Source organism: Ambystoma mexicanum, chromosome 4q (genome assembly GCF_040938575.1).
Source record: "Ambystoma mexicanum isolate Mex_15411 chromosome 4q, UKY_AmexF1_1, whole genome shotgun sequence".
Classification (NCBI taxonomy): domain Eukaryota; kingdom Metazoa; phylum Chordata; class Amphibia; order Caudata; family Ambystomatidae; genus Ambystoma; species Ambystoma mexicanum.
In genome coordinates, this window is record NC_090928.1 from 968930101 (window position 1) to 968942350 (window position 12250).

The 12250-nt window shown below is 37.4% G+C and overlaps 1 protein-coding gene across 1 annotated transcript in view; it reads right to left on the bottom strand.

Annotated features, from left to right (window-relative positions):
* Positions 1–6936: 6936 nt before the first annotated feature.
* Positions 6937–12250, bottom strand: part of LPGAT1 (lysophosphatidylglycerol acyltransferase 1) — a 784790-nt gene continuing 779476 nt past the window's right edge. Inside the window, exon 8 of the mRNA XM_069608524.1 lies at positions 6937–9487. Within this exon, the coding sequence (XP_069464625.1) occupies positions 9336–9487 (152 nt within the window). The 3' untranslated portion in view covers positions 6937–9335. The remainder of the gene's footprint in view (positions 9488–12250) is intronic.

Sequence of the window (12250 nt, forward strand, 5' to 3'; positions counted from 1 at the left end):
CTGTGAATGAAGGAGATGTGTTGTATCATGCTTGCTGTGAATGCAGGTGCTTGAGAATGCCGAGAGAACGTTGATGTGCCTGAGAGAATGTTTGGTTGTGAGTGCAAGAATGCCTGCTGTGAAGGTTCCGAAGTATGTCAGCTGGAGAGGCCCAGCCTGGGTGATGGGACCAGTGGTTCATGTTTACCATCTTAGGTGTAACTGGAATAAAGCTTACTTATGGACCCTGACAGATAGGTGCAAGGAACTTACTTTTCTACACAAATACACTGGCTTGCAGTTGAATTACAAATCCAGTTTCACCAACAAGGTAGTTCACACTTGGACGCCTAGCTAGATATCATACAAACATGTGCTCCTGGGAGGAAAGAGCGGCTCTGGGGAGCAGTGAGGCATTGCAGATCAAGGTTGCCCAATTTTGCTGTTCCTCCACATTGAGGAGAACATTTTCTGTTGTAGTGCTCAACTGTTTTGTCAATAGAGTCATATTCAGGGAGTATATGAAAACGTGTTGCTGGCAGTAAGTTGCTCTGCCATTAATATGTTTCTGTTTGATAGAAGAGAGGTGTAGGAATCTCAGTTCTCCCTCATTTTGTTTCTGTATCTTTGTGCGATTAGGTGGGCTGATTTTGAAGTGGAGCAATCATCAGTGTATGATGGACAATAGAATCCAAGATTCAGAGCTTAATTACTGAGGTATGCCTCTTGGCTTTTGCATTAATGTGAAGTGGAAATTGTGGGTTGATTTATTCTAGAAGTGAACTGAGTATATACAGGATATGTATTCGAATTTAAGCCATATGTTTTATTTGTAGACAGCTACAAGTACGAAATGATGTAAGGAGTGGGGCATATTGCGTTACCCACTTGTGTCCTGAAGAAGGCCAGAGTATCAAAAGGAGGGCTCATATATTCCGGCTGAAACACGTGTTGATTATATGTTATTGAGAAATAGACACTGTTCGAAAATAATTGGGTGCATTGTAATAAGCAAAATATTGTCCACAATATGAGTCGATGCACATAACTGCCTGGTAATTGTCCAAATAGCCAACAGTGCCAATTAGCTTAGGGAGTAGTTTGAAAACATACAGGAACCTTGGCCCACAGTTTAAAGGATTACTTGAGACTGGACCATAGCTTCACATGGGCAACAGTTAACATGCCCAAAAAGGTGCAGTTATAGGTGCTGAGAAAATGATTACTAGTTACAAAATCCATTGATACTTCTATAGAAAGGTAAAAAGAAAGATCTGAAACACAGAGAACAATGATCCTGTGACCCAACAACTCACACTTGAAAAGCAATGTGAACAGTTCTCCACTGTTTAGAAGTTGTTTGAAGTTTGACCAGCTGCAGGGATTATTCAGAAAATGAAAGGCTCGACAATGCCCAAAAGAGAGCATAACGATAGCATGCTTATGGAGTAAAATGTCTCTTCATGTTCCACGTTTCAAGATTTCTACTGGAGTGCGTTTTGTTCCATTCAGGTCACCCTAACCCTACAGGTTTGCAAGATCCCAGGTTTTTAGTGATCTTGTTAAATATTTTGGAAAAAAAGAAATGACTAGAAACAGTACAAGACAAGTTTAGCGGAGTCCTGAGAGGTAAAAATTTATTATGTATATGATCAGCATGTTATGATATGATCACACCTGCTCACACAGCTGACTTTCTCATAGCCCAAAACAAAATAATTTTTCTCTTTAAAAATAAAAATGTTCAGCAAGGATAAACATTTTCAACAGTTTCATACAAAGCAGGAACTGAAGACAATGGCTTTTTAACACACAGATAGGAGGACTAATCAGCAAAGGATCACTCACTGCTTCAACAAAGCTTAATATTTGTGTATCACTTTCTATTGATACAATTTTCATCTCATTACAAAAAATAAAACCAAACAAATTATGATGGAAAATAAAGAGGTAGACTTCACTTCAGACAATTGTGTCACAGTACCATTCAATTTTCATTTGCATCGATTCTGGCAGATGTCCCACGTTAAGTCAAACAAATTACACTCCCACATTACCTTTCCAGCTTGTTAAATTTGCATTCTATAAAAAAACACTGTTAAAGTGCAAATCTGAAAGAAAATATCAAAAACTAACAAGATAATGAAAATACACTACATATTAGTGAAATTGATTAATTAGTGACAATATATATTCAATGTTGGCAAGGCAATCTCTCCAAGAGAGGCCACGTGGATCTTTAAAAGAGGAGGCCAATTCCAGCGGATTGCCACCTGAGAGACTCATTTGGTTCGGCTCAAAATTAGTCTCAGGCACAGAAAATGTAACTTAAGTGCTCTGAGCAGAATTTCCCACAGGTTGCCACGAGAGAATTCAATGTGTAATACTGAGAGAAGCTAAATATCACTGACACGGTCTCTTGGAAAAGCCATGTAGGATATTTGTACAGAGGCGTTTGTAATACCTGAAGGAAAAAAAGATTAATTGCTCCAGCATTATATTGTCACCAGGTCAAATGTTGGCATCATAGACGCAACTCCAGTTTCTACTCTTAACTGATGAAGGATTGCGTTCAAGTTGTTGGCTAGCCACACAGACATTTCTACTGAGGCACTACAGTGTGCCACAATTACACTGCACAGACAGAAATCTTTACATATATACTCCAGCAGCAGAACAGAAGCAGTCAGCAGCTTAGTGAAATATGCAAGTCCAATACAGTCAAAGCATATGCACCATATATGGACTCTGACACTATCAAAACATTTAGAATGCAACTGTACATACAGAGTACCATAATTGTATGAGAGGCCAACTCAGTATCTTTTTATACGTTTCAGTAACTTGAATTATTAGTCCATCAAAGTTGAAAAACCCTGATGAACTTCTACTGTAATTGGGGTGAGATCAACTAAGAAGCCACTTAGTAATTCTGAAAATGTAAATGGTTTTGTGGTCATGACACTTTGAAACCTAGATTACTAAATACAAACTAGGTCAAATTGAGAGGACAGTTATATTATGGCACCATTAAAAAAGCCTGCACTCCTTCTAACCTATTTAAGAAATGTATGTGTACATCATGTGCGCCTGTTATGCCCCAAGCATCCATGTTTTGTTAACTCTGTAAATCATGGGTACTTGTTACAACAATTTAACCAATGTAAAACCAAAAATATAGGTTATTCTTACAATATAAAAATACACATTGGAATAATTGCTAAATGTGTATTTTCTTATGAGGTTATCTCAGGGTTCAGGTGAAATGTACTGTTCCCTCGGCTGGAGTAATTACACCCCATTGGTGGCTTTACGGAAAAAGCGGGGAACAGGGCAATATACTATGTTTAATATATGTATATACTCTTACTGAGTTTCTTTTGATACATATACAGATATAATATGACAGCATAATGGTTATGTACTGTTTTAATCAAGCAAGGGTGTTTTGATTACTACATGAACTACAGATTTTTTAACTAATGAAAAGGTGGAAAACAAGTCATATAAAATGCATAACGTTGTATTGTTTCTTTAATGGTTTGTGTGACCGTTCCGACCACACGACAATAAGTCTAGCAGTTGTTAAGCCATCAGAACTCCTCAATGGCATGTCACAATATATTTGTTGCATGGTATGCATTCTATATAATTTCTATAAACATCTACCAGTACTACATGTATGAACACATGCTGTGCATGGAATATGTGTAGGATAGGTGTATCTTAAGTCACACACTCGCCAAAGGGCTAAGCTTCAAAATAGTTATGTAAAGAAAAGTAAATTAGCAAAAGCATACATCGATTTATAACAATGCATATCAAACTTCATATCGATGGGAAATCCAAACTTCTGCATAAATAATATGCATCTAAAAGTTGAGCAAATGGGGCATAATTTCTTTAATGCAAGAGGCACATCTTGGGAATTTCATTATGTGCAGCGCACAGTACAAAAATGTATGGTTTTTCAATTTTGTGTAAATATTAATGAAACTTTGTGGCCTGGGGTGGAACATTATAGAAGTTAGTTCAATTAACTATTCTAGCAATAATAAAAAAGGATCAGGGAAAAGGGTGGAAAGAATCAGTATGCAGGAGCCGGGAAGTGAAATCTTGAGATTGGTCTGCCATACCATCATGCGATTAAGAAAACACAAACAGGGTTAGCGTATAATTCATATGAATGTTGCTGCATGTTTGCCGCTGTCTATATTTAGAAGATCAGCTATGGCACGATTTGCTGAGCTCTTCGGGGAGTAACTTGAGGGAAATCTGATGAACACATAGGTTGTGGACTTAGTGGCTCTACATTTTCATTTAAGTCTAGGTTAGAACTGGAAGCTAAACTGCAAATCCAATGAGTTGGTATTTACTAAGCAACAATGCAATCATGGTGAGATGTGTTACACAATACTTTTAACTGAATTTGAAACTGTTTAAAATAAAACCATCTAAGAAACACCCCCTGGCACAAAAGCTTTTCTGGAATTCCAAACCGAGGTTTCCTTTAGCTTGAAAAATCAACTTTATTCCCACAGAATAAAAAACATCAAATCTCTGTGGAGAGAAAGCTTGTTTTGGTGTGCATTTTTTAGACGTTTTACAAGAATGTCTGTTACAAAGCAGATACAAAAAAATCCCCTGCATATTTTACAAATTATATCCAATTAGGTGCAGCCCAATTACAATCACTGCACTCGTTTGTTCTCATCACAAACATGCAAAAGGTACACAAAAGAGTTTCAAATACTCTAAAATTAAACAATGTGGCATCTAAAAAATAAAAAATAAACATTTGCAGTGAAAATTAAAATGTAAAAGAAACATTCACTTATGACTTTTTAAGTGCATTAGGGGAGATGGACAAACAAGGGGAGAGTACTGTGAAACTGCAAGATGTATTATTTATCTCTGTGAAAAGTTGTCAAACAGCTTTTAACAAAATCAAAGCCATTTGAAATATAGTTATGCATACTCTGGAACTAGATTTTTAAAACATTTGTATTCTTTTTTTTGTTGCAAGTAATATTAAGTGTAAAAATCCACAAACATTTTGCATGACGACACATTTCTTCTATCCAGACACTGAGCCCCATCTACTGTTCAACACATGATCTTCTAGAACAACTCCCAATCAGTGCCAGAAAAACATTACATCGACAGCAGTACGCTCATGAAACTCAAGATGTTCTCAGAACCGGCCATGGTGTGATCAAAAGAGTCTTATTTCAGTTAACTTTGGTCCCAATGCGATCACATTTCAGGCCAACATTATTTTGATTACTCTTGTTTGTCAATATAAATAAAAAAAGTTCATACTAAAACGACTATTCTTCAGCTATCATAATAGAGGTGCATGAAATTATTGAATAATGACAATACCTATTATTTTGCTCTAAATAGGTGTCAGTTTCATTGTTTTCAGAAGAAAATGACACGGGGAATACATTTTTATTTCTTAGGGGACATTGTTAAAGCAATAAAAACGTTTGCCAAAGGAATGCAACACTGGAAATAACATATTGAGTAATTAAGTGACGTTTGCTTCAAAATGCATGTTTAATTCTGCTAATAGTGAATGCTTGCTTGTAACCGCAGCAACTACATCATCCGAAATATCCAAAAAAAGGAGGCACCTTCCCATGCCAACTGATTTAATTGCCAGCGTGAATAAGCAAAAATGTCCATTAGACTAACACAGATGACCCACAAGTAAGTGCATCCAAAAACAAAACCCAGGAAGCCATCTGGAGTTCAAAACAAAATGGATAGTGGAGCATAGTTTGCCCAGTTGGTCTGCTTTCCGCATTAATTTACTACAAGCTCCTATGATTCATTCAATATTTTGTTCCATTTCACCATAACTTGCCACTTCCAAAGTGAGCCAGCAACATTTCAACTGAGTGCTTTACAACTCCTAGACTATTGATGTGTACTCTAGAATTAGAAAGCATGTTCTAACCTGCAACCATCTGATCACACCTTATCTCTGCAAAGCAATCCTTTATTTTCACATTTGGGAAGAAGTGTGTCATTTCTAACAATTGCAGCCATCCCTACTGCTTCGTACAAATTCACATTAGACACCACTTTAACCAACTTCCTGGGCCCAAATGTAACCTTAGGACAAAGGATGCCAGAATGCCATGTGGCTACAATCGATCAGTGTCATTGTGCACACCAATCTGTACTCTGGTTTGTTTGGAAAGCTGCACTTGCAAATACAGAATACAGTACAATGCACCCATGTTGTTCATTACCATATTAATGCTCTCTTCTGCCACAACAACATCATAGAACCACTACTTGTGCAACAGGTTTGACAGGTTAACTTGTAAACCAGGTTAGGGCACTTAATCGTCCAAAAAGTGCACCATAATCCATACACGAACACCTATTAGAATGGGCAAAAAGTGGGCATGACGACACAAAATTACAAGTGTAGCGCTACATTATATGAGAACTAGGTGGGTGCTTGTGTTTTGCTGGGATGTCTTGCATGCATATATCTCTAGGCGTCATTCTTTTCAGATCTTGCAAAAAGAAGACTTAACCAACTGATGCTATACTTTACCAGAACACCGGGGCACCATTAAATATTGTGTATGGTTTCTTTGCCTTGGCAGTAAGTCGAATATCACTTTGATTGAACTGCATTTACACCCAGACCCCCAACACAGCTTCATGATATGGGTCGTTCTTGTCCACTTCAACTAAATCACGAGATGACCAACCATTGAAGAACCTTGCTTTTCACTCAGATATCTAGCGAGGTTTCAACCCTTATGACGAAAAGATTCAGGGTTTGGACCAAAAGTTAGCAAAGAAAATGTAGGTAAAGCATTGTTACCCCACACACGGTTTACATTTCCCAACTAAAACAAATGCTTTAAAGCTATGTAAGAGGTTACATCATAGAAATGGTTGCAAGTAACTATATTAATAAGTTAACAGTTGTCAGAGCATACACATTTTTATTGTTCAAAAACAGGTATTTTTTAAAAATGGGAAGAATTGTCTGTACTTGAAAAAATCTTCCATGGAGTCCGGCTCTTCTTCCCCTTGTTAGGCTTCAGTGCACTTTGTTTAACAGGCAGCATTTAAATGTTACACAGTATTGTCTTTCCTAGAACATGTTCTTTCTATCCGTGTTGTCCTACAGCCTCCACACATGGATACCACGTTCACATCCCTATCAGTAAGAAACATAACGGCTTAAAAAGTACACAACACAGCATTTATACATGGTCATTTGTGAAAACACAAAACAAAGGTTACTTCTGAAAGCACAGACAGTGGTTGGCACTATTCTCACGCCTCCTGTCTACTCCCCCACCACTAGGACACTATGGAAAATGAACAGTCATTTGCTAACTCAGATCCCCGCCCTTGAAATAGATCTTGCAAATAAAGACGTGTGAATGGTCAGAACCTGGCGTTAGTTCATCACGTGTATAAAACGGATTTTCCTAGCACTGCAATCTATTCTTTGAGTCCAAGACCCACAGTAAGTCTTGCTTAACTAATGTACAACGACTATTAAAAAAAAAAAGAAAACATTACCAATTATGCACTTCCTTGCAGAGATATTGAGGTATGTCAATTTATCGGTTATTTCAATGACATACATTTCTACTATCAAAAAGGCGTGGGTGTATGGGTGGCCGTATATACCTACACATACACAACAAATGGTTATTTAATCCACTGAACATTTTCAACAATTTTACTTTTCGCTGTATCTCCTGCTCTTTCATCCATGCATAGGACAAATATGACAATGCGGTTCTTCCAATCTTTCTACTCCGTAGATGACCTACTGATCAGAGACTAACTCTCCACCTCTCAAATGAATCATTTCCTTTGGAAATGACTATGCAACCTCAAGAAACCTATGTGAATAGAAGCATGTTTGTGATTTTCTATGCCCAAATACAGTATCTCAGTTTCCTAATTTGCTCTTCAGCCTGTGATCACACATTTTACTTGTCAGGAGCCTGAGCAACATGGTGAACAATGCCATAATTGCAAAACCTGTGACTGCACAACTGAGCTGAAAAGGTGCCTAGCGGTGTGTACAAGTCTTTACACATCATAACGGACAATGGTCTCATTCCTCGGTATAGTCTTGCACCGCCTGCAGAGACGACTGTTGCAAGAGTCATTATCAATGTCATTTGTGCAGCTTAAGTAATATAGGGTCATGTTCGAAACAGCATCAAAAAAAGGCTCCCAGAAGTGGGCAGAGATCTTCACGGTTTTAAAAACTGTAGTAAACATGTGGCTAGTTTCAGCAGTTTAATGTACATGTTTGGCATTGGAGTATTTCGATATACCTTCCCATTCACCCCCTTCAATTTCCAACCTTCCAATAAAATTGTTTTGCCCTACTCTGAAATGAACGGACATAACCTGGGAGCTAAGAAATCACTGGATTAGCGAGGTCCAGGAAACCAAATACAACATGGGACAAAAAAGTATCAGCATGTAGGTAAACCTTCTGAACAGCATCATTCTCTTCAGAGTCCCATGAATTGTTAACCATTTAGAACTGCATCATAAAAAGTGCAATTTGCAAAAGACAGAACATCATCCAGGTCCAAAACGTAGTTTAAACACGAATGGCAAACAGGACATATTAAGTTACATTTGTTGGTTCCCTCACAAGAGGAAATGGCCTATCCCCTGTAAACCAGGGTTTGCATGGTAAACGTATATATGTGGCGGGGATGGACTGATGCAATAGTGTAGAACACTGGCGCTGCAATGTGTCGTTGGGCACGTTCTTTTGTTTCTTCAGGTGGTGGTTAAGGAGTCACCTTCCAAGATTGAGGTCTATCTCACAGCAACAGTGGAAGAAGCACGATGATTTGACCAAGACGGTTTCACACTTCTGCTTCAAAGTTTCCCAGAATTGTTTAAGGGAATACGCCGTGCGTTTGTGGATGGAGGGGAAATCCAGCACATACCAGAGGATAAAGTAAAGGAATTTTCAGAGCAATTAACCACGTCATCAAGTATAAGTTGCCGTTTTGTAATTTCAGACAGGTTACTCGTTCCATGATAGCTGGATCTCGCTTTGTTTAAAAGAGAAGTTTCCGGAAGTTGACCAAGGGGAGAGTAATGGGGGAGGATTTATGCATTTCAGAATGCGCAATGTACCTAAAAATACATTAGCAGGTCAATATTGATCCTCAATTTCAAGTGGATTTTTAAAACCTTCCCAATGAGGGGTAAAAAAATGTACATGTCCATTAATTTCCTTCTCTTTCGGATAGTCACATCCACACCTAAAACACTCCTGTATGCATCTATCTGGAGACTGAACTTTGTCCTTGCGTTCCATTTTATTTCTAAAACAGGCGCTGATAGCAATACTGAAGGACGCAGTACCACATGTAGCCAGACAAAAACGCAAATGACTGTACAGAACATAGCCACAAGTTGCTGAGCGTCATCTCCTTGGAAATGGGTTTGGTTTGGCCTGTTGGAGGAGGAAAAGCACCTGGAAGAAAAGAGAAATGCAAAGTAAAACACTTTTGCTCCTCAAACAAGGCATGAATAGTAGTTAGGACAGCACTAAAGCAAATTTTTTGAATGGCATCAGTGGGTCTACATATATTTGTTTTCTGTGAGCTCTTCAGTCACTTGTTAATTTCACATAGAACAGTGAGCAAAATCTCACAATCTTTCACTATGATTAGCAAATATAACTTTCTACTTAAGCAAGTGTCACTTTGGAGACAACCACTCTAAAACTTGATATTTGCATGGGTCCGACATGTTAGTGCCACTGGTGCTGGCAAACTAACCTTATTGTGATGCCCGAATACAATAGGATTTTTTATTAATGGATTTTAAATAAGTGTTCTTTCCTAAGTAATTGATGACAAATCTGGCAGGTATGGTTTAGTAATCTATATACGATAGAGAATCAATATTGAAGATGAGCCTTCTAATAATGGTAACTTCTTTTCTCCCGAGTGTAACAAATTAATATTGAGCACAATTATCTTACAACCTATGTGCAAAAAGTGTGCAAAGCAAATGAGGCAGACAAACAGCAAAATCTTACTATTGAAAGTCCAAAAAAGAGGATATCTGTTATAATGAAAAGAGAATCACAACCCTAAGGAAGAAAACGTTCTGTAGAATCCTCCTTGTGTTGATGATCAGTCAAATTAACATAGGCAATGTATAACCAAGGAAAAGGATTAATTTGCCACACGGAAACTCGAACAAAAAAGGAGCTTGTTTAAATGTGAGACCAGATAGGTTCATGGGAGTTAATTTCTTTTGGTATTGTAGAAGACACCCTGAACTAAGTTAAGAGCTATTAATATTGTGAAAACAACCTGGTTCAACTATTACAAGAATCTGTATTGTAATAAATTGCCTGTCCTGGCATATGGGCCCATCTAATTTAGTAGCAGGCTCTTACTTATATGTTGTTCCTCAATAGACACCCAGGAAGCTATTAAACAGAATTCTTAAGGCCCCTGAACCCGATGGGATTGCTGGGGATCTGCTTTGCAGTGACCTAATTTTATGGGTTCCTTTTATCCATAGAAGCGTTTAAACTATTTGATTCCAGTAGGTTAGTACCCTTGTGACAATTCAATCGTCCTCTGCAAAAAAAAATATTAAAGTTCATGGGAAAAACATTCAGGAAACTTGCTCTCAGAGTGGAGACCGATCTTGTAGCTGTTAGTTAGAAAACCAGGCATTACATGCTCTATGTCAAGGTTTTAATTTGTGATTAGCGTGAATCACCAGGGGGATTATACCATTACTAAATATCTTGGTATATCTTTTCTACATTATTAACAATAAGGGCATCATAATATTTTTCAAATATCAGGATTACTTTAGTATAAGCAATTGATAGATTTCACCATTTTATTTTCCTTCTAATATTAGTTAACCTTTCATAATTTCTCCAGTTAAAATCATCCTTTAAATCAACAGATCATAGTCTCTTTCCACACTGGGGCTAATAAACCAGTTTCCAATTACATGCCACCTTGCTAGAGCTAATGAGGTTATAGTCTACATGTAAGCTTGCCAATCCTTCCTTCAATGTGCTGACTGCCAATTGTTCACACAGCCTTTTCTGGCTTCTAAACCCAATTTAAAGTAGAAGTTGGCTTCATACTTACTTTCTTAAAATCGTAACTTGGGCATTATAAGTGTTTCTGTAAATGAATGTTAAGTATATAACGATCCAATCACAAAAAGAATTTAGAACATTACAAGAACACAGCTAAATCAAAAGATATGCTTAATTTAAAGGAGATGACAAAGTTGCACACAAAAGACAAAATTAAGACAGGCTATTGTTACAGGGTATGAAGGACTTTATTCAAACACATCTTCCGACTCAAACTTGGCGTAACCTCATATTCCGATGTACCATATATACAAAGTATGAGAAACACCAATCATGTGGCTTTTAATAATTAATAAAGCAATTGAACATGTTTGCATTAGCATGTCGTAAACAAGGTTCATACAAAATAAACTCCATTGATGCAGTAAGAGAAAGTGATGGTGTGCTATTTTGAAGAATGCGCTTTATGTGTTAAAATGTTTTAATATCTTTGTTTTCATACATGTTGCCAGAACATTTGTATATCAAAGCATGCCAATATCATTATGTACATTTTATTATTATGAATATGTATGCAATTCCTGCAGCTCAATTCATGGAATACGCACTTATGTAGTAGTAGTAGTAGTATAGGGTGGCCTAACATACAAAGATCGCTCTGTTTCATCAAGAGAACTAGCTTATATCGGATCAATTTAGTCTTCACCTCTGAACTAAATGGGCCATTTCCCTTAAATCGTGTGTGAATTTGTCAAAGGCAATCACAATTGACAACTTCCATTGTTGAGCAAATTGATTTTCTGCTAGTACCATCCATAATGCTACACATTTAGTTTACTTAATTTTATTTTGTATATGCATTCATCAAAACAAGCACAATTTAAGAGTAGGCCTTAATGACCAGCCAGAAAAATGCACAAGCACCTTAACTATTTTTTCCCGCAACAGCTCAGCAAAGCTGCATCTCTACTGCTACTTATGAATGAAGATGGCTAGATTCTATCCATATCTAGGGCACTGAGTAGAACATTCTAGATTAACTTTATGTAATATCTGTGGTGCAAAGTAAGCACAGGGAAAATGTTTAGAAAACGTTTCTGAAAACTGTGTTAGTGGTAGAGCTAGACTCCAGATCTAGCAGTTAAATACCCATATATC